The sequence below is a fragment of the Carassius gibelio genome, chromosome B24 (assembly GCF_023724105.1).
Source record: "Carassius gibelio isolate Cgi1373 ecotype wild population from Czech Republic chromosome B24, carGib1.2-hapl.c, whole genome shotgun sequence".
Taxonomy (NCBI): Eukaryota; Metazoa; Chordata; class Actinopteri; order Cypriniformes; family Cyprinidae; genus Carassius; species Carassius gibelio.
The window spans coordinates 2,810,625-2,836,845 of NC_068419.1; the positions used below are offsets into that span (position 1 = coordinate 2,810,625).

Here is a 26,221-nt window from a genome sequence, read left to right on the forward strand (position 1 = left end):
AGCCCCATTCATAGAGAGAGCCATGTACTGAATTCCTGAATTAATCAGTCACTTGAATTAATTAATGAAGACCGCCACCTGCTGACTTATGTAGGTTCTTATTTAGAGTATCATTTCATTAGAAAATACGAATATAATAATACAAATAATAAAAACATTAAAGGGATAGTTCAGCCTCCCCCAAAAAAAACCTGTTGGTAACAAAGCTGTTTTGTTACTAAATGACTTTCATTGTATGAGTTAAAAGTAACGAAATGTTTCTCAAATTATCTTCTTTTATGTTCAATTGTTTATGTTACGATGTTGTCGATTTTATGCTGAATCAGATAAAATATTTCTTCCTAAAGTTACAATTTGTAATGTGTACTTGATACTTTCTCAGTTACATTTATCAATAGAAGCAATCAAAAGAAACAAAAAAGCAATACAATGCAAATAAAATAAAATGCATTTAACACGAAAATTGCTTTAAATAATCTTTTTTTTTTTTTTGGTAATATTAGTCAAATTTATTTTGCAATTAATTAGATAAATTAATCAACACATCATGTAATTAATTAGATTAAAAATTGTAATCAACTGACTGATATAATATTTTGATGTATACTTCTCTAAGCTTGTGTAAAACTGTTTTCATGTTTGTCCAATAGCAATGAGCCCAATAGGTGAAGGCTTCCGCAATCGTTTGAGGATGTTCCCATCTTTGATTAACTGCTGCACCATAGACTGGTTTCAGGCCTGGCCCAAAGACGCTCTGGAGATGGTCGCCGACAAGTTCCTTGAGGATTTGGACATGGAAGACAACATCCGGATGGAGTGCGGTCATGAGCCTGCATTTATTTCCTTTAACAGTTGACTGTGTTCAGATATAAAGACCTACATTGTCAGTTTTGCTTTATTCTCAGGGTGGTGGAGATGTGTAAGACGTTCCAGGAGAGTGTCAGAGTGTTGTCTGAGCGCTATTACTCCCAGCTGCGCAGACATAATTATGTGACTCCTACCTCCTACCTGGAGCTCATCCTGACCTTTAAAGTCTTGCTTAACTCCAAACGCAATGAGGTGAATGGGCTCAGGAATCGATACATAGTCGGCTTGCAGAAACTGGACTTTGCTGCATCTCAGGTGAGACTGAAGATATTAACACTTCATCAGTCATTTCATAATTCTAATTTATGTTAATCTGCAATCATTGTTGTAATACATGTCCTGAAATACATACAGTACATATAATTAATGATGTTAATGGAGAATCTAGATATCTATCTTTTATGTCTGTGAGTTTAGTGAGAATTTTTTTTATTGAAAATCAAATATTTACTCTCTCTGTATCTATATGTTGTTTCCTTTAGAAATATATTTACTGAGAAAAATGGTGACGTGTTCAATACTTATTTTACCAACTGTATATATATTAATTTATAATTGTATAACGATATAATTATTTAAAATTTTGCCACCATTGTTTGTTATTATATTTAAATTAGGGCTGTCAAATGATTAAAATTTTTTATCAAATTAATCAGAATTTTCAGTGGATTAATCATGATTAATCACTATTTGCAATTACACCTGAATCCTAACCATTTTTTTTTTTCTGAAATGCATACCAAAAGATAAATAACAGGACACAGATACATAATTTTTCTGTATTGATTCATCAATATGTGGTTCTTTTTTTCTGAATTTCAAAAGTTTAACTTTTACTTAGATCAAATTTACCTGAGCACTATATCAAACCATGCCATTTAACTACAGATAGTGTAAGAGTTTTAGGTGAAGCAGTGGTTAAATATAGCCACATATCTATGAAATTATGCATAGAGAAACTCGAAAGCATGAACTCAGAAACACAAACATGCGCCACCATCACATAAGCAGCACTCTGGGCACTCTTGTTTTTGGGAGGTGTTCGTTTGCTCTGCCACAATACTTTAGGATCCATATTTTCACGTTCTGAAGGCTTCAAGTGCCAGTAAAACCAAGTAAAAATGCATATGCTTTCCCAAACAGCTGTAATTTTCACTGTGTGAAACACAGGACGCTATAACAGGAAGAAGCTCTAGCGTATCAACTACCAAAGTCGTGTCTGTTTATTGAGCTTGGCATGAATGTATTTGAGAGTAACTGGGGTAAAACCTTAAGCTTCCTCTGTGTTTTCGTCGCGGCGCTCGCCTCTGTTTTTTACTATCTTGAGAATTCAGAGATCGACGCGACTTTCCTGACCTGAATAATTTGTCACACTGCGCATGCGTGAAATGCGTAAAAAAATTTGACATAATTAACAACAAACAACTAATTAACGTCGTTAACGCGCTATTTTTGACAGCCCTAATTTAAATTTTAAATATTCACATTTTCTCTCAAATATTTAAAAACATTTTAAAACCTTTTATTAAATTTGGTATTAAAATTTTAAATGTAAAATTTTAAATTGAAATTTAAAAAAAAAAATTCAGACACATTCCAGCAAATTATTAATTATTTATTATCATGATAAATTATTTATAATGTTTTTTTTTAATCGACAAGAGGCCTAAATACATTATTTGATAAAGTACATAGTCATTATCTCTGAATAAATTGATGTTGACAGTGCTGTTTGTCTGTGATGTGCAGGTAGCAGTCATGCAGCAGGAGCTCACAGCTCTTCAGCCAGAACTGATCGAGACAGCCAAACAGACCGATCAGATGATGGTGAAGATAGAGAAAGAGACGGTGGAGGTGGATGCTAAGAAAGAGCTCGTCAGTGCTGATGAGAAAGTTGCCAATGATGCAGCAGCTGCTGCTAAAGCCATCAAGGTAAAGTTGGGAGGCTCACAAAAATGGAGGCAAACACATGTATTAACATTTATTTGTACATACATGTTTAAATTATGTTTCTGAACTAAAATTTTAGCTATGCAAGTGAAAAAAATAATACAGATGTTCTCATGTTCCTGATTTTTCATTAAATTCTCAATCTACGTGATAAGTAAGAAAATACATAAATAGATAAACAAAACAAAAAAACATCTTGGAATTTACAAGTCTTTAATGATGTTGGTGGACTAGTTGCACTCTTTCAGTCGAGGAGTCTCAGAAAGTGGTTAGCAGTTGGATATTTTGGGGTATTAGGAAATTTTGTTTAAGTTATGATCGAGAAGTTTCTATCAGTTAATTTATTGTTGGATAGGATGAGTGTGAGGGAGATCTTGCAGAAGCGATGCCAGCGCTGGAAGCGGCTCTCTCTGCTCTAGACACACTGAAGCCGGCTGATATTACTGTCTTGAAGACGATGCAGAATCCTCCTGGTGCTGTCAAACTGGTCATGGAGTCCATCTGTGTCATGAAGGGCATTAAACCAGAGAGGAAACAAGACCCCGGTGGATCAGGTATGAGAATGTGGCACACATGAGAAACACAGGTGAAATATATCACGCACAAGATTATTAAATACACTTGCTTGACATTATTTGTACAGGAAAGATGGTTGAGGATTTCTGGGGACCATCTAAGAAGCTTCTTGGTGACATGAAGTTCCTCGACAGCCTTAAGACGTTCGATAAAGACAACATACCTGCACCTAACATTAAGAAAATCAGAGAAAAGTTCATAGACCACCCAGAATTTCAGCCTTCAGTAATCAAAAGCGTGTCTTCTGCTTGCGAGGGCCTTTGCAAATGGGTGCGTGCCATGGAAGTATACGAACGTGTGGCGAAAGTCGTTGCCCCAAAGCAAGTAAGATTAAAGGAAGCAGAAGAGGAGTTAGCCGTGCAGATGCAGATGCTATCTGTGAAACGTGCCGAGCTGAAGGAGGTGGAGGATCGACTGCAGGCGCTGAATGACACATTCGACGGGATGATACAGAAGAAAAAAGACTTGGAAGCAAACATAGAGCTCTGTTCACAAAAGCTAATACGAGCTGAAAAATTAATCGGTGGTCTGGGAGGAGAAAAAGACAGGTGGACGGAAGCTGCTCGGCTCCTTGGCATCAAATACACCAACCTTACCGGCGACGTGCTTTTGTCCTCAGCTATGGTGTCGTATCTTGGCGCATTCACTGTTGATTACCGAGTGGAGTGTCAGCGACAGTGGCACAAACTGTGCAATGAGAAAAACATACCATGTTCGAAGGATTTCACACTTAGCAATACTCTCGGAAACCAAGTGCTGATCCGATCGTGGCAGATCGCTGGATTACCAGTGGACGCGTTTTCCACCGACAATGGGATTATTGTCTCAAACTCTCGCCGTTGGCCACTCATGATCGACCCACAGGGACAAGCCAACAAATGGGTCAAAAACATGAACAAGGCCAATAAACTGTCCATCATCAAGCTCTCAGACAGCAACTATGTCCGTACCCTCGAGAACGCCATCCAGTTCGGCACGCCAGTCCTCCTGGAGAACGTTGGGGAGGAGTTAGACGCAATTTTAGAGCCGGTTCTCCTAAAACAGACCTTTAAGCAGCAGGGTGTGGAGTATATGAAACTTGGTGAAAACACTGTGGAGTATTCAAGCGATTTCCGGTTCTACATCACAACGGGATTGAGGAATCCACATTACTTGCCGGAGGTGGCAGTAAAAGTGTGTCTCTTGAACTTCATGATCACACCGTTGGGTCTGGAAGATCAGCTTCTAGGGATCGTCGCCGCTAAAGAGAAACCAGAACTCGAGGAGAAGAAAAACCAGCTGATTCTCGAAAGCGCAGCCAACAATAAGCAGCTGAAGGAGATCGAGAACAAAATCCTGGAGGTTCTTTCTTCTTCTGAAGGGAACATCCTAGAAGACGAAACCGCTATTAAGGTTCTCTCATCATCTAAGATATTGTCAGAGGAGATTTCCGAGAAGCAGAAAATAGCGAGCGTGACTGAAAACGAGATTGACGAAACTCGAATGGGTTACCGGCCGGTTGCAGAACACTCATCCATTCTGTTCTTTTGCATCTCGGATCTGGCAAACATCGATCCCATGTACCAATACTCTCTCACGTGGTTCATCAATCTGTACCTGCAGTCCATCGCTCACAGCGCGCCTAGCGATGACCTACAGATCCGCATAGCTAACATCTTGGATCACTTCACCATGCGTGTTTATTATAATGTGTGCCGCTCTCTGTTCGAGAAGGACAAGCTGCTGTTCTCTTTGCTTTTGACCGTCGGCATTATGCAGGGCAAAGGTCAGGTCGACGACCTCGTCTGGCGCTTTCTTCTCACTGGAGGTGTTGCTCTGGAAAACCCTTACCCCAACCCGGCCCCAGAGTGGCTTTCAGATAAATCGTGGTCCGAAGTGGTTCGGGCTTCTCAACTTCCTTGCCTGGAAGGATTGTTTGAACATGTGCAGGATAATATCACACAGTGGAAGCAGATTTACGATTCGGGTCATCCGCAGGACGAGGAGTTACCCGGGAAATGGCGCACAGTAGTGGGCATGGAGCGCATGGTGGTGCTGCGCTGCTTCAGACCGGATAAACTTGTGCTGGCGGTACAACAGTTCATCGTCGACAAAATGAGCCGGACATACATTGAGCCACCGACCTTTGACCTGGCAGAGAGCTACAGTGACTCCAACTGCTGTTCTCCACTAATCTTTGTCCTTTCTCCAGGATCAGACCCTACAGCAGGTAAAATAGAAATAAGTTAAGACCAATGTATAAATCTGGGCGTTCTATGTAATATGTAAAAATTCAGCGCAACGCTAAGCATTTTCAACTCAATGATGTTTTTTCACTCTTTGTCTTACTCAGGACTTCTGAAGTTTGCAGATGACTTGGGCATGGGCGGCAGTAAGACACAGACGATCTCTCTGGGTCAGGGTCAAGGTCCAGTAGCTGAGCAGCTGATCAGAGCAGCACTGACCGACGGCACCTGGGTCGTTCTGCAGAACTGTCACCTCGCGACCAGCTGGATGCCAACGCTGGAGAAGATTTGTGAGGAGGTCATCACACCTGAAAACACACACACCAGCTTCAGGTAAAAATAACAACATGGTGTGTGCATCTGACACACTCACTATGCTGTTTCACATGAATTATTATGGCCACACTTAATTTCAGCACAGAGTTAAAAATTAGTGGATTAGTGGAATTAGTGGAAGATAAAGAACATATCCAGGACATGTTTAATCTTAAAATCTATCCAAAAAAAATATCTCTCAAATTCCCATTAGTGTAAGAAAGTTATGTATACTTAAAATTGTACTTCTTAAAGGGGCCATTTTTCACAAGTTGATATGATTCTTTAGGGTCTCTTAATAAAAAGTCTATAACATACTTTAGTTAAAATTTCTTAATGGTAGTGTAAACCACTGGGTGGATCTTTATCATTATAAGCTGGTTGTGTACACACACTGCCAACAGGGTCGCACCCCAACCTCTTTTAATGAAATTATGTTATTAATTAAACTGATAACCAAACTCCTTTTGTTTTAGGTTGTGGTTGACCAGTCAGCCGTCTGACAAGTTTCCAGTGAGTGTTTTGCAGAATGGGGTGAAGATGACGAATGAGCCTCCCAAAGGACTGAGGGCAAATTTACTGCGTTCTTATCTCAGCGACCCCATCTCAGACCCTGCCTTCTTCAGCAGCTCCGCTAAGCAGGACATCTGGCAGAAGCTGCTGTTCGGCCTTTGTTTCTTCCACGCTCTGGTCCAGGAGAGGAGAACATTCGGCCCACTCGGTCAGATATGAATCTGTAATGCAGTTTGCTTTCCTGTCGGTCATCCTTCATTTGATTCACCCTCCATCTCTAAACAATCACATAAAACTAATTTTGATTTATTTATACTGATGATCTGGGAAATATTAGGAAAAGTAATCATCAATATCCAACAATTGTAAAAAATAAAATAAAAAGCACACACATCTAAAAATAGCAAAAATGATGTGCACAACCAAAAATGTATTGGAAAAAAAATTCAACATCAATATATGGTTGCTCCCAAAAACATATACCTTATTTTTCGGACTATAAGTCGCACCTAAGTGTAAGTCGCATCAGTCCAAAAATACGTCATGATGAAGAAAAACACATATATAAGTCGCACTGGACTATAAGTCGCATTTATTGAGACCCAAGAACCAAGAGAAAACATTACCATCTACAGCCGCTAGAGGGCGCTCTATGTTGCTCATTGTATGCTACAAGAGCACTGAGCAGTATAGAGCGCCCTCTCTTGGCTGGAGACGGTAATGTTTTCTCTTGGTTCATGTCAAATTAATTTTGATAAATAAGTTGCACCTGACTATAAGTCGCAGGAACAGCCAAACTATGAAAAAAAAGTGTGACTTATAGTCCGGAAAATACGGTAATGGTTTTGGTGGAATCACTAAATATATATGGGAGCCTAGTTTATGACTTAAAAAAAAGTATTAAGACTCATTATCAATACCGGAATGTCCTGTCCGAGATGAGTTTTGTCTTCTCCGGGGGGTTTAATTGTGTCATCAAAGTTGTGTTCTGTCTCTCTGCAGGTTGGAATATTCCATATGAGTTTAATGAGTCTGACCTGAGAATCAGCATTCGTCAGATCCAGATGTTCCTGGATGAGTATGAGGAGGTTCCACTGGAGGCCATCACTTACCTGACAGGTGATTAAACAGACAGACACTCAGGACAGTCTAGCAACCACCTAACGATGCCCAAGGAACCACCCAGAATGCTCTAGAAACCACATAGCAATGTCCAAACACTCACTCTTCTGCTCAATAACTGCACAGCAACCATAGTATAAAAATCTAGTTAGACTAACATCATTTTTTCATCCCTTCTGTACTCATGTTCTCTGTAGGAGAGTGTAATTATGGTGGGAGGGTAACAGACGATAAGGACCGGAGACTGCTGATGTCCCTCCTCTCCATCTTCTACAGCTGGGAGCTCATTGAACAGGACCAGTATTGTGTGTGTGAGGGAGATCTGTACTATGTGCCATCACACGGTCCATACCAGGTACACACAAACACTATCCATTAAAAGAGAAACATTTGACATTAACAGACGACATGGATTCCACTGATGTTAAAATTGATAGTTCGGCTAAAAATTATAATTCTGTCATGTACTCATACTCATGTTGTTCAGAACCTTTTTTAAGCAGTTCTTAGACAGTGACTGGCCAAAAAGTGCCATAAACATATCATTAACGTAGTCTCTCGTTATTAAAAGTTTTATGAAGTCATCATGCATGCATGTGTTTGTGTATTTTCTTTTAATTATTTATTCATTCATTCATATAATGTATGCATTTATTTATGCATTTTTTAATTCATTTAATTTTATATATTTTTTATGTTTATGCATTTATTTATTTGTAACTGGTAAGGGCAACATAAAGTGTGCATTTTATAGATTGAGTCGATTGTTTATCAGTTTTTGTTTTAAATTCATGCACAAAACAGACACAAATTTCATTGTAATTCACTGAAAATCTTGTTCTGCGATGCTCTCTTTTGTATGTAGAGTTACGTGGACTACATCCGCAACCTTCCCATCACTGCTGAACCTGAGGTCTTCGGCCTCCACAGCAACGCTAACATCACCAAAGACAACCAGGAGACCAATCAGCTGTTAGATGGAGTGCTGCTGACTCTGCCGAGGCAAACCAGCAGCGGAGCCAAATCACCACAGGTGGCAGGATGCAAATCAGAAATGATAAATGATTGGCAGTTTTGTGTAGCTGGTCTCTCTGACAGCAGGTTTGTCTGTGTCCACAGGAAATAGTGGACGAGCTGGCCGGGGGAATGCTGGCCAAACTCCCTCCTGATTTTGACATCGAGATGGTGACTAATAAATACCCTCTCCTTTATGAGGAGTCGATGAACACCGTCTTACGGCAGGAACTAATTCGCTTCAACAGGTACTAGATTTATTCTGTAACTGTAGAGCTTGCAGTCATGGGTTCAATTGCCAGGAATGCATGAACTTATAACATTTATACATTTAATACAGTACAAGTTGATTGGATATAAGCATCTGCCAAATGCATAAATGTACAGGCTGTCAAAGGTGGTCCGTAGCAGCCTGATAAACACCCAGAAGGCACTTCGGGGGCAGGTTGTGATGTCAGCCGAGCTGGAGAATGTCTTCAACAGTCTTCTCGTTGGGAAAGTGCCAGCCATGTGGGCCGCAAAGTCCTACCCTTCCCTCAAACCCCTCGGAAGCTATGTGTCTGACTTCCTCGCCAGACTGCAGTTCCTACAGGTGAACACTAGTAGTTACGAGAGGCTCGTGGTCATTTAATGTTTATTACAAAAAACTTAAATTGTTTCCAACTGATGCATCTAGTTTCAGCGAAAATAAAGTCAAATGAGATGCTGTTATAATTGTATTCATATTTTGAATTATTTTTAGTTCAAGTTTTAGATTTTATTTTATTTTTGACATTTTTATTAGCTTTAGTCAATAAAGTTTTTATTCAATTGTAATTATTATTTTTATGTAGTGTGGTAAATTTAGTTCAACTAAATTAATATGAGAAATGTTGCCTTGCCAGCTAGCTAAAATTAAATGAGTTTTTAAATATTTTATTTCAATTATTTCATTTTTAGTAAATTAATTTTAGTTTTTTTATTATTATTTTAGTTTCATTTAATTATACCCTGCCTAGATTGCAATTAATATCACTACTATCAACATGAAAGAACACTGTCTTTTTAAATATGTGTAGTGCTGAAATATGACTCTCGGTCAGCCGGTGTGTGCACTGGTACTATTAAAACCAGTTGTCCACTTCCTAGGACAGTTTAACAATACAAACCAAGAATTTTCTCATTTTTAAACCATCTTTTTGTGTGTGTGTTTCAGGACTGGATTGATAATGGCCCTCCGTCTGTCTTCTGGATATCTGCGTTTTATTTCACTCAGTCATTCCTCACTGGTGTGTCTCAGAACTTCGCTCGCAAGTACACCATCCCCATTGACTACATCGGCTTTGAGTTTGAGGTGTGTGCCAATGCTCAACAAGGCTGCATTTATTTGACCAAAGATACTGTAAAAACAGTAATACTGTGAAATGTACAAATAACAGTTTCCTATTGCAATACACTTTAAAATAGAATTTATTTCTGTGATCAAAACTTTTTTGTGTGAAACTGTGATACATTTAATTTTTCAGGATTCTTTGATGAACAGAAAGTTCAAAATAACCGCATTTATGTGAAAGAGAAATCTTTTTCCCTCACTTCAGGTCAATTTAATGCACCCTTGCTTAATAAATTGTGCTTCTCTTTTAGGTCTGTAAACAGGAAACTCACATGGAGCAGAAGCCGGAGGATGGTGCGTACGTCCATGGGCTTTTCCTTGAAGGAGCGCGCTGGGATCGAGAGCACATGGTTATCGGCGAGTCTGTTCCTAAAGTCCTCTTCGACACGCTGCCCATAATCTGGCTGAAGCCCGGAGAGAGCGCCAGCTTCCTGCACGAGAGGGTTTACGTGTGCCCCGTGTACAAGACCAGCGCCAGGCGTGGGACTCTCTCCACCACTGGTCACTCCACAAACTACGTGCTGTCCATCGAGCTGCCCTCGGACAAGCCACAGAAACACTGGATCAACCGCGGCGTCGCCTGCCTCTGCCAACTAGACAACTGAGCATATCAGCGTTTGAATTCATGTGTTTACATTTCAACATGCCAAAAACTGATCAAATATAAGACTGCAGCACTATTGTTGTTAAGTTTAATTTAACTGAATAGAATAATAAAACAACGATGCATGTTCACATAACTTCGATGAGAGGTAAATGTGCAGAGACAAACCATTGAGGGTGTAAACTCAACATAGACTTGAACTGAAATACAGCTAGATACTTTTAATGCACAGTTTAACTTTATACCTTTATACAATGCAGTATATGACAAATATAATAAATACACCTTTAACATCAAACAAAACAGCTCACATTAAAGGAACAGTTCACCCAAAAATTATATTTCTTTCAAAATTTATTCGCCCTCATGTTGTTTCAAACCACTTCCATATGATTTTTTTCTATTCAAGAAAGAAACTCATACAAGTTTGGAAAAACATGAGGGCGAGTAAACTATGAACTATCCCTAATATAACATTCATGCTCTGCACTGGCAGTGAGAAAAACTTCACAATGATCTTTTTCATAATGCTATCATTGTAGCCAGAAATAACATGAACACACAAGAATTTATAATGATCCAGGTGCTTCTGAGCAGTCTGTGTGTGTCAGGTGTCATCGTGAGACTGTAGGTACAGCGGCTTGGCTTGTTTCCTCAGTCTCTGCTGAGCTCGCAGCTTTCTGCCTTTCTGAGTGGCCAGACCCATCGGAGGAAGATATGTCTGAGAAAGAAGATATATGAAATATTTCTATGTTAATCTCACAGGAACGACAAAGAACCTGTTCTGTATCAAGTAAGATTTCACCCCAAACTCGGAAGAACTGACAACAAAGCCTTTATAGGATCATTAAGACTTTCTGACTATTCAGACTTTTTTTTCCTCACAATTAAGTTTATTTAGCAGTTTATGAGAAATGTGACTGCCATCATATTCATCATATGAGATCATATTCTATTTACAAATATAGTAGTATTATTATTACTGCTTATGATAATATGTAGAGATACTTACTGGTCTCGGATAGGGGTTCCTATAATGCAGTCCTGACATGAAACACAGAAAACATTTTTAGCTGCTCGCCTGCTATTTGGTAACACCAAGCATCTAAAAAATTATTGATGAAAAAGGACATGCAGTAATTATTAGATGTAGGATGCACACCTATCTCTATCCGAGCTTCACACTCTTCAATGCATCTCTTGATTGATTCTGGCTCTGTTATCTGTAACAGAGAAGTTATGAGAGATGTGACAGATATGAGGCCTATAGCAGCTCATCCGCTGATCTGAGGTCAGTGCACACCTGCTGGTTCTGTCTGAAGAGGCTTCGAGCCTCCTGAGTGATATATTTCCTCTCGGTGTCAGTGTCGTGTGGAAGAGCAGACTGCGCTGTCCAGCTGCGTGCGATGCGCAGGACCCTCCTGTAGAGAGACAGCACGTCTGAACGAGACATCCGGACCACCTGTGAAGACCAAACACAACAATACAGCAAATATATGAATCTGGCATTCTATAATGACTGTATGCATTATAGAATTCCAAAAAGAATTTTAGATTTTCCTTAAATTCATGTGTACCCTTTCTCTTAATTTGTAATGCTCATAATTATTTAGATGGAAAATGCATTAAATACAATTAAAAAAGAATTAAAAACAAAATAAACATACACTGAATAGTGAATTATGTTGGAATAATCATTATTAATGATTATCAAATATTCATACACGTACAAAAAATATCTTGCGTGACCTCTGTGTTACTATCAGGTGAACTAGATGTATGTCAATAAGGTTTGCAATCTATCTGACACACATTATAGTTATTAGTCTTTTCGCTCTATTCAGTAGGAATCTTGTTACTCATCAGCTCTAGTTCCTGATGAAAACCATATTACCTATGCGTGATTAGATCAATACAGCTTATGTGAGGATCTCCGCACTTCCGCACTCCGTCGTCCACGTGATCGCGAGCAGTGACGTCTCGAACCGCGGAGCGTTTTGTCTCAAACTAGTCCTTAACGCTCTCAATGCTGCGCAGTCAGAGATGTTTGGCGGAGCTATTTCTGCGCGGCTTTTGCGCAGACCTTCTCGAACCCAAACAAAAAAAGAAACTGCGATCAATCAGCGGGCGATCCGCGTCTCTGTGGTTCCGTGTAGAGTCCACCACGATCCTCTCAGACCCCCAGCAGTGATCCAGAGCAGTACGGGAGCTGCTGAAGCCGGAAGTTTTACCGGAGCCGGCGCTGGTTCGGTTCGGTTCGGTTCGGGTCTGTAGGAAGTGATGCGGGGGAATTGTCAGCTATGATCATCTCTTGACCCAAAGAGCAACAGAAGCACACAAACAGAAGCTCTTCTCCCGCTTATACACAGAGATTCAGAACCGATCCGGTTCGGCTGGAGGCTTGGATTAGCTTTAGCTTTAGCATGACCACAGCGATGCGCTGATTCCGATCCATTTCACCATCTTTCCACAGGTAAACCAACACAAAACACCTCCATTTCACATCTCTGCTGCCTTTGTGACCAAAACCCACACATTTTAGAGTTTAAATCAAGTTTCGTGTGTATAAATTAACCTGCCTCGTCTGAAGCTAACCAGCTAAGCTGCTAACACGAGCTCAGCTTTTTAAAAGACTTTAACTGTCACATTAAATGTTTCAGTACTCAAAACACAGTCACATATTAATATAGCAGAACTATGTATGGTTCTAGAGCTCATTTATTCATGATATTTGGGGGTTTTGCTGTATAGAAGGACAGTTAATCGTAATTTAAAGGAAAAGTTTCTTATTTATATTAATAGAGATTCTTTTTTTCTAGTGAGTAGTTTACATAGACATCATTATCAGAATCAGATATCGCTTATGATGCCTAAAAATGCTGTATAATAATATACATAAAACATATACCCTAATGTAAGGGTGTGTTTTGTATTATTTAGATGCTGAAAAGGCTGTATTTCTCTGTGATGCCCATAAATGCTGACTAGATAGAGCATCTATTTAATAAATAATAATAATAGTCCATATCATGTTAACTGTAAGTGCATAGTGGACTATATCATATTGTGGATTTAAAGTGTACATGTAGTACATCAATACATATAAAATGACTAACGTGTCTTGAATGTAATAGCTAGTTTTCACCGTCTGATCAAGTTTTCTTGTATCCTCTTACACTGTTATATGTTGGTCATAATGGAAGTAAATTAGACTGTGGATGCTGTTGATGGGAATTTGTTCTCGCTCTTGACCTTTGACCCCAGATGCAGGCCACATCCCCATCACATGACCCCTGTCAGGTTATATGTCATTTAATCGTGGCATCGGTCACACCAGCAATCCAACACCTCTAATGTAACCAGGCTCCCGTCTACTTTGTTTTATTTAGGTGGCCTCATGGGTATTGTGTTTTGAGTGGGTTAGTTAGTTAGGGCGTGAGGAAACTGTTTCCAGTCTTGTGATCGTGTGTGTGAAAGTGTGTTGGAGGACTGAGGTGTGTTGTGTGTTATTTCTGTTTTCTAACAGCTCTTTGGTTTGCTTGTGCGCAGGCTAGCGGATGATCCGGCCGTCTCCATGGAGTTTCCTCAGATGACACGTCGCTTCAGTGCTCAGGGATTTGGGTGAGTCTGTGCGTCACACACTACTACACCACACGTGTGTTGATCGTGATCGCTCTGAGAACAGCTGCTCACCTCAGTGCTCGTTATGAAGCGCATCGTTCCTTTGCTGGATGCTGATTGGTTGATGCAGCTTTGCAGTGTATGTCACTGCACCATATCCACATATAGAGACCAGCTGTTAAAGGGTTAGTTCACCCAAAAATGAAAATTATGTCATTAATGACTCCCCCCTCATCTCATTCCAAACCCGTAAGACCTCCATTTATCTTCGGAACACAGTTAAGATATTTTAGATTTAGTCCGAGAGCTCTCAGTCCCTCCATTGAAGCTGTGTGTACGGTATACTGTCCATGTCCAGAAAAATAAGAAAAACATCATCAAAGTAGTCCATGTGACATCAGAGGGTCAGGTAGAATTTGTTGAAGCATCGAAAATACATTTTGGTCCAAAAATAACAAAAAATGTCGACTCTATTTAGCATTGTGTTCTCTTCCGTGTCTGTTGTGAGTGTGTTCATGATGTTGCTGATGTGTTTTCTGGTGCACCCAATAACAAAGATAACACGTCAGCAGCGACATACGCCAACAGTCACATGAACACACTCACAACAGACCCGGAAGAGAAGACAATGCTGAATAAAGTCGTCAGTTTTGTTAATTTTGGACCAAAATGTATTTTCAATGCTTATGGGTTTGGAACGACTTGAGGGTCATTAATGACATAATTTTCATTTTTTGGGTGAACTATCCCTTTAAGGATCTCTTACATGTCAACACTAGATCGACTAACATAAGGTTGACACTTAATTTAGATGAAATAAAGTTGTTGTTTTTTTTTGTTTTTTTCTGTCCGTAATATTTTTATTATGGAGCAGCAACTCAAGAACTCTGCGTTTTAAGAATAACAATGTCCTTTATTTGTAATATAGATTTAATGTAAAATTATAATACTAATTATGAATGAACTAATACAAATATAATTTATAATATTGTATTGTTCTCTCATTAAACGTTCTGCTTATTTACATTCTATATAAAATAAATAATATATTAAGTGAATATTATACTTTAACATTTTCTAAATAGTCTCTCTTGTCTACAATTATACTATATAAATAAAAATATATATAATGATAAATAATTATCGTTACTAATGTAAAGGTGCAATGCAAAAAATTTTAATTTTGTAAATATGATGCATTAAAATAATCTCTCGATTTAAATTCTGTATAAAATATTAAACTAATTTCATAAATGGTATTATATGAATATTGATTTTGAAATATTCTATAATTTTGTAAATATTATAATCAATAATTATTAACGATGTTAATACCATACTTTTATAATTTTGTAAGTACACTCTTAAAATTCTGTCTCTTTTGAATTTTTTGCATTTGTTAATGTAAAAAATCTTGTGTAATATAACGTGTTTGTTTGCTTGCTGGTTTTCATTTAATTTATTTTTGTCATTTGTATTTTTTTTGTTTTTGCCATGAAAATAGCCTAAGATGCTGACATGGCATTAAATAAAAATATACTACTATTGCTACTACCGATTATGTCAATAATTCATATTTGATACTACTGATGTCAAAAAATGGTGCTCATAAGTAAACTGCTGTGTCTCGTGGCTCTTCTGTGCTTGAGAGAAAAATAAATCTGTCTTTTTTTATATTAAACACATAAACAAAGGCCAGAAACAAAGAAACCCACGTGATAAATTATGGACATGCATTGTTCTCATTCCTCTGAAGACACAAGCGGCTCACTATTAATGTGTTATTCTGAGTGGGTTCTTCAGATGGGATCGCCCCGGCCTAGTAACACAGTTTTTCAGTACGTTTGCTCCTGTCGTGGTGGAAGCATTCATGAGTTCTTCATGTAGCCAATCAGAATCATACACTGATTACTAGTTCAGCCACCACAATGAACTGATTTCTTCACACTGGTTAGTTAACGTCCTGCCCTGCCTCTGATTCACTGGCAGACTGCAATTTACCACACACTGTATTTCTGCTTTTCTTTGTTTGGCTGGAGAAGATTCATACAAGATGATTCAATGGATCTGCTTTTCCAAAAAAATAACAGTTGAAGAACAGGGAGTGTTAACCGCAGTGAGATACGGCAATGCTGCATGGAAGGAAGTGAAGCTCAGGTTCATCTAGGGAACTTTGTGTTTGTGGTTTTGAAAAGAGGAACGATAAACGTGCTATATAGATTCATCTGATCATCATTGTTCTTTGGAAGTGGGATGAAAAGGGTTGTGAAAGCCTCTTTCTTTTACATTTACACTTAGCAGAGACACACTTCACGATTTTAGCAATCCTATAAGATCGTTGCCGATCACACTGTGCCAAATAGATCTAATAAACTTGGCTACGACGTGTGTAGGCTGTACGATGATGACACCTATTGTAGGGCTGCACAATTAATCACATTTCTAATCGCGATTACAAATAAGGATGCTAGAATTACATAATTTTTCAAAGTGGCAATTAAAGCAGGCCCCTCCCACGATAGTTTGATTGACAGTAGGGTTTCAGCACAGACTGGAACGGCGTCTTACCTTAGCTCCGCCCCCTGAGTTACTGTCATCAGTCCACCATTGTTTCACCGCAATAGACAAGAAAGACTCCTAAGCGATTTAATTATGTTGGATGTATTATTGAACATAATATGTCATACATACGTCATACATATCGTATTAAATAACAAATCGTCATTTACTCCTGACATCTGAGCTGCTGAAAACACAGTGGATTACGTTTGTTTCTGAAGGGAATAGGATGATCTCCGATCTACCTAAATATTTTATATTATACTGTTAATGTTTGCGTGAATCATTCGTGATCCGGCTTCACCAACAGAAGTGAGTGTAAGGTTTTTAATGAATCATTGCAAATCACCTTTCTTAATAATGTGCTAACTAGCAAGTTACACGATGAATGCGGTTAAAGCAAACAGTCTCTCTGAGAAGAGGGGGCGGAGTCAGCAGAGCTCATTAACATTTAAAGGAAAATGCTACAAAATGGCTTGCTCTGAAAAAGAGCTGTCTATGACAGGCCAAAAAAATTGTTTTTTACACTACTATTTAGAAATTTTAACCAAACGGTGTTATAGACTTTTCATTAAGAGTTTAAAGAATCATATCAACTTGTAAAAAACAGGCACTCGCTGACTCCTTTAAGGTAACTCGCTGTTTGAATCTTTAGGGCATGGTGACTGCTGTCCATCAGCCAGAGCAGCGGCGTCTAGCAGGGGCCGTCTGGACCTGAGGAAAGACCTCCGAGAGAGGACGCGGACGGGACCACCAATAAAGGAACGAGAGTGAGAGAGACATGGGGCAGTGTGTGACTAAATGTAAAAACCCCACATCCTCTCTGGGCAGTAAAAGTGGCGAAAAGGATGCTGGGAAATCGCATGGTAAAAAAGGCGGCGCGCACAAGGAGGGAGTGGCCAAGTCTTCCACCGACGTCATATTCAATGGCACCAAAGTGTCTGAGGTGACGGTGGAGGGCACCACAGCTCCGGCGGTCTCTGCAGACGTGTGGCGGGAGCAGAGCGCACCGGACGGGGAAGGAGTGTCGCTGGCTCGGATCGACCAGCTGTTCTCGTGTTATAAGGACGAGCATGAAGATGCCATCCTGGAGGAGGGGATGGAACGCTTCTGCAACGATCTGTGCGTCGATCCTGCCGAGTTCAGAGTGCTGGTGCTGGCGTGGAAGTTCCAGGCTGCTACCATGTGCAAGTTTACAAGGTGAGTCTGAAATTGAGATTTTTACTGTTTTCGAAAAAAAAGTGTCATTTATTATGATCGAAAGTACAGTAAAAATGTGATATATTATTACAATTTTAAATAACTGGTTTCTATTCTAATATACTGTAAACTGTAATTTGTTCCTGTGATGCACTGCTGTATTTTCAGCATCATTCCTCCAGTCTTCAGAAATCATGAAAATATGATGACTTACATCTCAAGAAACATTTCTGATTATTATCAGTGTGGAAAACAGTTTAATGTCAGTGCAGCTGCATATCTTTGTGGAAACCATGATATGTTTTCATTTTCAGGATTCTTTGACAAATAGAAAAAAAAAAGAACAGCAAATAAAAAAAAATTCAAATTAAATAAATGGAAGATCAAACATTATAAATGTTTTTATATACACTATTTTATATAATTTTAAAGCATCCTTCATTAATAAAAGTATTATGGTAATTTGTTTAAAAAAAAACTTTGAGAATGCACTGCTTTATAATAAAAATCCATCCAAGATGGCAGGTGAAGCGTTTTTATGAGCTATATGATTTTTTTTTTAATGCTATTGAGGGTGTCATTCAGTATTTACTGTGCAGTTGATTGCCGTATCCCAGAATGCAATGCACAGAGCTTGATCTTCCATTTAATGTGCAACAGATGTCCTGGAAGTGACATGAATCATCATTTGTAACAGTTCTTTGATCATTCAACAGTCAAAATGTAATTATTGTTCCATAATACACATATATTGCGTTCTGAATAGTTCTACAGCACATCATTGTGGATATTAAAAGGGTCTGAGAGAAAAAATTGAAAAAGTTAAGTTGAAGAAAACTAAGTAAAAAAGGGTTCTCGTTGAATATCCCTAGCATGAGAGATCATTAGTCACTGTAGTTCCTCCAAAAACAGATAGAAACATGCAAAGAATGCTTCATCACCTCAAAGTGTTGCAATGACTTGCTTTGCAGTCGAGTGTTTGGCTGCGGGTTTCATTTCACTTTTGGTTTGAAATGGCTTTACTTTCGCCAAAAATATAGCTTTTTATATTAAAAACAAACGAGCAAGCCCAGGCCAGATGAGGAAAAGACATGCAAAAGTAAATCAATGCATTACTTTCCATAAAAAGTACCCAAGTAATGCAATAAGTAACTTTTTAGGGAGCAGCACAATATTGTGAGACATTACTTTTAAAAGTAACTTTCTCCAACACTGCTAATGTTGATGTGCTAAAATAACTAAAAATAGAAATAAATACTAATATAGACATTAAAAAAACAAAAAATGACTAAAAGAATAATACAAATATGTAAAAGTAATTCATACAACACTCACAAATTTGCTAAATTCCAGTTATACTTGTTTTGCATAAGAATTCATCATCAATTGAATTCTGAACAAATCCTGCCCTATTGAAGATGGTTTCCACTGGAAATCCGCCACATTACAGACTTTAAAATCCCAGCCCTTCATGTTTTGCATTTGTGTGTCTCAGGAGGGAGTTTGTGGACGGCTGTAAGGCGATCCAAGCCGACAGTATCCCGGGGATCTGCTCTCGGTTCTCCATGCTGCTAGAGGAGTCCCGTGGAGAAGAGAATTTTAAAGATCTCTACCGCTTCACCTTCCAGTTCGGGCTGGATGCAGAGCAGGGTCAGCGTTCCCTTCAGCGCTCCATCGCCATCGCACTGTGGCAGCTCGTCTTCACGCTGGACACGCCGCCGCTGCTTGAGCACTGGTTGGACTTCCTGTCGGAGAACCCGTGTGCCGTGCGCGGCATCTCTCGCGACACCTGGAACATGTTTCTGAACTTCACGCAGAGCATCGGCCAGGACCTCAGCAACTACAGCGAGGACGAGGCCTGGCCCAGCCTCTTCGACTCCTTCGTGGAGTGGGAGACGGAGAGACGGCGGAGAGAACAGTCGGACTCTGAGGACGCGTGTGGATCTTGAGGGCGGCCGCGTTCGGGATGGTGGTGAATTCTGGACGATGACGTGCGGAGGTGTTTCTGAGCCCGTCACTCTCCATCCTCTTATTCGAATTATTGTTATGAAATTTTCCGGTCTTACCGCATTGGGCATCCCGGTGCGCTCTCGGACTCTTGTTGTATTGAAAGGGCTCCAAACAAATAGTTTTTTAAGCACTTTTATTTAAGTTATTGCTATTGTTCATTTAATTTGTTTTAACATTCACATTTCATCCAGAGCGGTTTCCTTGCGCTAATATTTTGGGATTGACCAACACGCCAAAGAAAAGGGAATTCTGTCAGCTGTCTACTGAGTATGAACACACACACACATATTTATGCACGAAAGAAACCCGCACACACACATGCCAGCATTAACGCTGCAGGGGACGTGTTTTAATGGTTCTTTTAGTTGAGGGGTGTGTGGTGGCTCTGTTTAACATCAGACTGCGGTGATTCAAAACCTCATTTCTCATGTGCTTCCCTAATCATTTCTGACTTTCTTTTGTTCTTCTCATTCATGTCTCTTCTGATGCATTCATTCTCATATTCTCAGCGGAGTGGGAAATACAGATTCATTTGCAGTTGGATGTCTGCTGTGAGCTATTACTGTTATTTTGTGGTTTACATTTTTTTTCTTTTAATTCAAAGTGATTTCATTCAGTCTTTTGTGTCTGGTTTTATATAAATGATACAGTTTATAAGTAATAAAAATGTGTTGAACATTGGACTTGGATTTAAGCGTCTTTTTATGCTGTTTGTTTTACGTTGGATTTGTTACATTTTTGATCTCTAATGTACAATGCATCATCTGACCAGAGATGATGTGGATCTGTGGAGTCATTTTTGTTAAATTCATATTTTAACCATTTACATGACCCTGTTATATATGTTGTAATACATGATGTATATCCTTTGGAATGTATAGATAGATATGTATGTATGTGTGTGTCTGATATTTTCACCCTGTTAGTCTGTAAATCTGTCCTTTATGACACCAGCCTCCAGGAAGTGACATCGTTTTGGAGGGAAAACAACAATCACAGTGAGTAGCTTTTTATTTCAATTTTATCCTATTTATTTAACTGTTCAAAAGGAATGGTCCATTTGTATTTTATGAGTGTCAGGGGCAGATCTAGAAAAATATTGATGGGGTGGCGAGAAGGGGGCAGGAATTTTTGAGGGGTGGCAACATATTTCAGATGTATATGTACTGAATTTAGTCACAGTTTGATGATAAAAATATGTGCACACTACAAAAGGACACAGGCTGCATTTACAAACTTAATCTCATGCAATCAATGTGTTGCATTTGAAACCGTTCGTATAAGGAATAAGTGACCATACCCCATAAGCACCACCACACTCACTAATGCATACAGTATGCATCACTCAACTGATTTTCTACTGTTTAATGTTAATCCCCATCTAACTCAACCAGTCAAGAGCTACATTTAGCCTTAGATGTTATATGAATATGGTCTCTGAAGCATAGGTTTTATTAGCTGACAAAAAAAATAAATAAATAAGCATTGTAGGCACAAATACAAATGTACTTTTAGAAATTGTTTTTGAAAAACATGGTGTTATTGTTTTGGCAAGTTTAAATTAAAACATCTATGAAAACTTGTGTGATATTCCTTTAAAATAATGTTTTAGTAGATCTTTTTTTAAGTATATTTTACTAAGCAATTTCTTACATCATTTCTTTGAGTTAGACCAAACTTTTATTTTGGTGGGTTGTAACCAGAGTTTCTGTGTTTTTTAATTAACTATTATTATTACCTATTAGGCCTACTTACTCTACTGTGAAATAGAACTATATTTCTGTTTGAATTTCTTCAAGTTATACCGAAATTTTATTTTGACAGGTTGTCGTAAAGACATTGCTGTTTCTGTCAGTCTGTGTATACGATACGAATGAATGACGATAGTTTTATCAAATGAAATGGTGAAATCCTCTCATAGCGTGCTGACGTGCACATGTGTAGCCTACAACATGCATCAATATAGTGAAGAGCTGAAAACACCACGCGTGCTTCAGTGTGTGTGTGTATGTGTGTGTGTGTGTGTGTGTGTGTGTGTGTAGTAGAGCACACGTTCCCAGAGATGTGTATATCAACACCTTCAGGGCCGCTGCTTGCCAAACAGGTGCCCTAAGCAGGATTGTATTGTTGTGCCCCCCTTACTCAAATATGATGATGAAAAAAACACCCACTATGGGGTGAAAAAAGAACTTTAATCAAATAAAGGAATGAATTGTATTATTTACAAATTACAATTGTAGCTCTCGAGATTTACCTATGGCTGTAACTTTATTATGACTCTAATTTATTTTATAGTCTCAAGCATTCAGAAATCATGCAAAAGGAAATTAAGCAGTTTTACTATGATAAAACCATGGTTTATTTTTGTAAGGGTTGTGATATGCACGTTTTTTATGTTGAATAAGTTATAAAGCCTGTGTCATCTATAGCAAAAAAGTGTCCAAAAATGAAATATTTAGTGAATATTTGAATTAAATGTTTGGTCAGTAGCCTAAACAAGGATTTGATCGTCCTGTAAGTGTAACAGCAGCAATCACATGGTATTTGTAATAATGTACATAAATTGTTTATTTTGTATTTGCCTACATTATGTATTGTAACCGTGTTATTATTAACCAATCATTATTGCATCATTATTTTTTTATATAATGCATAAGTCATTTTAAAGGCTACAACAACAAAAAAAAATGCAGTATATTAATACTTTGTAAATTATTATTTGAAGGAACAAAACCATGGTTAATTTGCAGTTACCATGGCTACAAGAACAATGATTAATGTTGTTATTGATAAAACCATGGGTAATTTTCGTAAGGGAAACTAAAAAAAAAAAAAAAAGTGATAAACAGGCCTCATTTTTACCTAAATGATTTATACTTTATTTTAATATATATTAAAAATGTATAAGGTGTGCATTGTAGCTGACACTTAAATTAACACATTACAATTGTTTTATGACTGCAAGTCTTTCTCCTCAAATGCTATTGAGCTTCAAATTTGCGTTTGAGCCCATGTGAAAGAGTAGCATAATTTACATATGATTTACAGTTTATTTTAATAAATATCAAACCTTTAATTCAATTGTGCATTATAGCTGACACCTACATGAACAATTACAGTTGTTTTTATGACTATAAGTCATTCTCCTCAAATGCTACTGACGTTAGAAAAGTGTATACCAATATCGCATGTAACTTTAGAGACGGTCCCTAAATTTGAGACTCTCGAATGTTCAACGTCAAGCCAACTTTGTTTTTGTTTTTTTTTACTTTTGGTTTTCTTTTCTCTCAGCTGGATTGGATTCATCCATCAATTATGAACATTCAGCCGCAAACATGAGGTGCGAGCGGTCGCGAGCGCGGATGGGAGAATAGAGGAAGTTTTTTTTTTTTTGGGAGCAACTGGGATGGTGCCCCCTCTGGGAGTTGGTGCCCTAGGCAGATTGAGTCAGTTCGGGAGTCAGGAGCGGGATCGCGAATCATTTGAGTCAGTTCGCGAGTTCAAAGCGGGTTCGCGAATCATTTAAATTAGTTCTGGGGATCGCGAATCATTTGAGTCAGTTTGTGAGTTCGGAGCGGGATCACGAATCATTTGAATCAGTTTTGGGGATCGCGAATCATTTGAGTTCGTTTGGGAGTTCGGAGCAGGCGGCAAGGATGTCGACCGGAAGTTGAAGTCGGCTGCGTGCTGCCATCTTGTAGCAGAACTTCACTTGCGTTAGCATTCCCATTGACTCCCATTCATTTTGGCGTCACTTTGACAGCGAATAACTTTACTGTAGAAACAGTTTTTGTAAAAAATTGGCTAACGATTGCGTCATAACCACTCGTCTCTCTGTCGCATTACCGTACAGACAGGAGGAGAAGCTCGCAGGCAATTAACTTAATATGGCGTACTGGCGTTACATTTTAAAATACTATACAAAATAATTAATCAGAATACTTACTCCTGCTCACTCACGACAAAGAACTCCCCGCTCAAGCTCGCCGTCTCTGCAAGATTAACGATGGCAGTTTGCATGCACAGCCACTTAGAAGATTTACATCTGTCAGACAGGTTGCTGACGTCTTCAAGCTTCGTTTGAGTCTGCGCGTCAGAAACGGAAGTGCTAAAAACTCCGAAAATGGGCTTCAATTGTCTCAGTTGAGTTCCAATGGGGTCGCTGTGTCCATTTCTTTTACTGTCTATGGTTCGGAGCGGGTTCGTGAATCATTTGAGTCAGTTTGGGGATAGTAAATCATTTAAATCAGTTCGGGAGTTCGGAGCGGCTTCTCGTATCATTTGAATCAATTCGAGAGTTCGGAGCGGGTTCGCGATTCATTTGAGTCAGTTCGGGAGTTCGGAGCGGGATCGCGAATCATTTGAGTCAGTTTGGGAGTTAGTAGCGGGTTCGCTAATCATCAGTTATGGGGATCGCGAATCACTTGAGTCAGTTTGTGAGTTCGGAGCGGGATCGCGAATCATTTGAGTCAGTTTGGGGATCGCAAATCATTTAAATCAGGTCGGGAGTTCGTAGCGGGTTCGCGAATCATTTGAGTCAGTTCGGGAGTTCAAAGCGGGTTCGCGAATCATTTGAGTCAGTTTGGGGATCGCAAATCATTTGAATCAGTTCGGGAGTTCGAGCGGGATCACGAATCACAAAAAATTCGCGCTCTTAAATTTTCAAATTGGCCATAACCTTAATTCGTTGCTGCCAACTAGGGTGGCAAGGCTTTCTTTTATGCCACCCAGGTAGATCCACCCCTGATGAGTACAAATAGCCTATGCATAAACAGAGCAAATATTAGTACTGGTAATAATACAAATAAAAAAAAACGGAGCATTTACCAACTTATTAAAAACATATTTGAGATGTTATATATTTTTGCATATATATTTATTTAAATATTTTATTTTTGACCACTTTGCATATTTTAAAGTGTTAAGGTCAGTAGTACGAGATGAAATAAAATGTAATCTTATAGAATAGAATAGTATTTCAACATATTCAAATGCATTGTTTCAAACTTGTTGCTGTATCCAATGTGAATTCTATCAAGGGTAAAAAGAACACCTTTATTTTCATTTGATCGATTCATTTATATGTATTACATATTCACATGTAGTAATTTATAAAATGTGCAAATATGCAAATAGACACATCGTACACTACATTTTTCTGTTGATATAGAATTCCAAATCTTTCGCAAATAATCTCGAGTGAATACAATAAATAAATATTAAAAAAAAATGTAAAAACAAAAAGATGCAAAATAGTTTGCTTTTCTTGAACACAAAATTCAAAGGTATACGCAATATCTTTCCAAAACATCCTTAGCAGGGTAAATTCTCTGAAGTATTTTGTAAGACACTTCCTTAAATTTGTTATTGATTCGAACTTATCTGGCAGTTTCCATGCTTTAACCCAAGAGATATAACTAAATAAAGAAGACCAAAAAGATCTTGCTACAAATAAGGACATAGAGCAAAGAGCATTCCTCATAATCTTATTGCTACACTGTTGATTTAAAACAACATTTCCAATCAAAATGTTTCCATACTGATTTCTCCTGAGATACTGTTATTATTATTATTGTTGTTGTTGTTTTTTAAAGTAACATCACACTCTTTGGAATTGTGCCAAAAGCAACCTAACAAATTATCTTGGTTTAATTGCTAATTAATTGGAATTTATGAAGAAATTATATGTCGGTATATGACAAGTAGGCCTACCCATCGGAATAAAAAGCGTCTTTCTAAAATAATTCCTTCCTTGAGCCAAGTAATGATAGAATTGCGATTTTTTAAAAAATCGTATCTCCTTGTTATTCCATATGCAGTAGTTTTGGGGTAAAAAAAAAAAGTGCATATACACCAATTTCCACGCTAACAGGGCTGAAACCGGCCAATTTTGTCAACAGAAAAATTACATTTTTAACAAAAAGTCTATGCATCCAAGAGTATTAAATATATAATAAGGAAATGCATTCCAATGACTTTCCCCCCTTCTTCATAAACTCTATCAGCCATTTAATTTTTAAAGTGTCATTGAGAGTAAGATCATATAAAACCTCCCGTTGTTCTTCAGGATCACAAATGACCTCCTTTTTTGTGTGAAAAAAAAAAAACTTTAATTTTTTCTGATGATTTTGCGTTCAACCTTCTAATGAGAAGGCAAGTTATGATTGGTCGGCGTGTTTGCTCGTTGTCGCTGTGTGGGCAGCCTGTTTTTATATAGCGAGCTGTGATTGGACCATTTCTCGTCGTTACCGTTAGATGGGCGGGTAATGTACT

General features: G+C 38.4%; 3 protein-coding genes across 4 annotated transcripts in view; 2 read left to right on the top strand and 1 right to left on the bottom strand.

The window, feature by feature from the left end:
• The window catches only part of dnah3 (dynein axonemal heavy chain 3), a 33,117-nt gene extending 22,134 nt beyond the window's left edge, over positions 1-10,983 (top strand). Inside the window, exons 47-60 of the mRNA XM_052596593.1 lie at positions 651-816; positions 906-1,122; positions 2,617-2,799; positions 3,173-3,371; positions 3,461-5,602; positions 5,726-5,951; positions 6,410-6,654; positions 7,449-7,565; positions 7,766-7,923; positions 8,434-8,601; positions 8,688-8,830; positions 8,970-9,174; positions 9,778-9,915; positions 10,206-10,983. Of these exons, the coding sequence (XP_052452553.1) occupies positions 651-816; positions 906-1,122; positions 2,617-2,799; positions 3,173-3,371; positions 3,461-5,602; positions 5,726-5,951; positions 6,410-6,654; positions 7,449-7,565; positions 7,766-7,923; positions 8,434-8,601; positions 8,688-8,830; positions 8,970-9,174; positions 9,778-9,915; positions 10,206-10,559 (4,661 nt within the window). The 3' untranslated portion in view covers positions 10,560-10,983. The remainder of the gene's footprint in view (positions 1-650; positions 817-905; positions 1,123-2,616; positions 2,800-3,172; positions 3,372-3,460; positions 5,603-5,725; positions 5,952-6,409; positions 6,655-7,448; positions 7,566-7,765; positions 7,924-8,433; positions 8,602-8,687; positions 8,831-8,969; positions 9,175-9,777; positions 9,916-10,205) is intronic.
• Positions 10,630-12,586, bottom strand: lyrm1 (LYR motif containing 1). 2 transcript variants are annotated; one of them, XM_052596671.1, is made up of 5 exons: positions 12,453-12,586; positions 11,862-12,020; positions 11,721-11,781; positions 11,571-11,602; positions 10,630-11,279 (listed from the first exon to the last, which is right to left on the bottom strand). In XM_052596671.1, exons 2-5 carry the CDS (start codon positions 12,009-12,011, stop codon positions 11,166-11,168), a joined length of 357 nt encoding a protein of 118 aa, XP_052452631.1. In that variant the 5' UTR covers positions 12,012-12,020; positions 12,453-12,586; the 3' UTR covers positions 10,630-11,165. The 2 variants fall into 2 exon arrangements, with proteins under 2 accessions (XP_052452631.1, XP_052452632.1); XM_052596672.1 differs by lacking the exon at positions 12,453-12,586 and adding an exon at positions 12,289-12,446.
• Positions 12,587-12,881: 295 nt separating this feature from the next.
• On the top strand, positions 12,882-20,631 carry dcun1d3 (defective in cullin neddylation 1 domain containing 3). Its single transcript, XM_052596665.1, has 4 exons — positions 12,882-13,031; positions 14,108-14,179; positions 17,394-17,938; positions 19,434-20,631. The coding sequence occupies exons 3-4, from the start codon at positions 17,520-17,522 to the stop codon at positions 19,885-19,887; spliced, it is 873 nt and encodes a 290-aa protein (XP_052452625.1). The 5' UTR covers positions 12,882-13,031; positions 14,108-14,179; positions 17,394-17,519; the 3' UTR covers positions 19,888-20,631.
• The last annotated feature ends 5,590 nt before the right edge of the window (positions 20,632-26,221 follow it).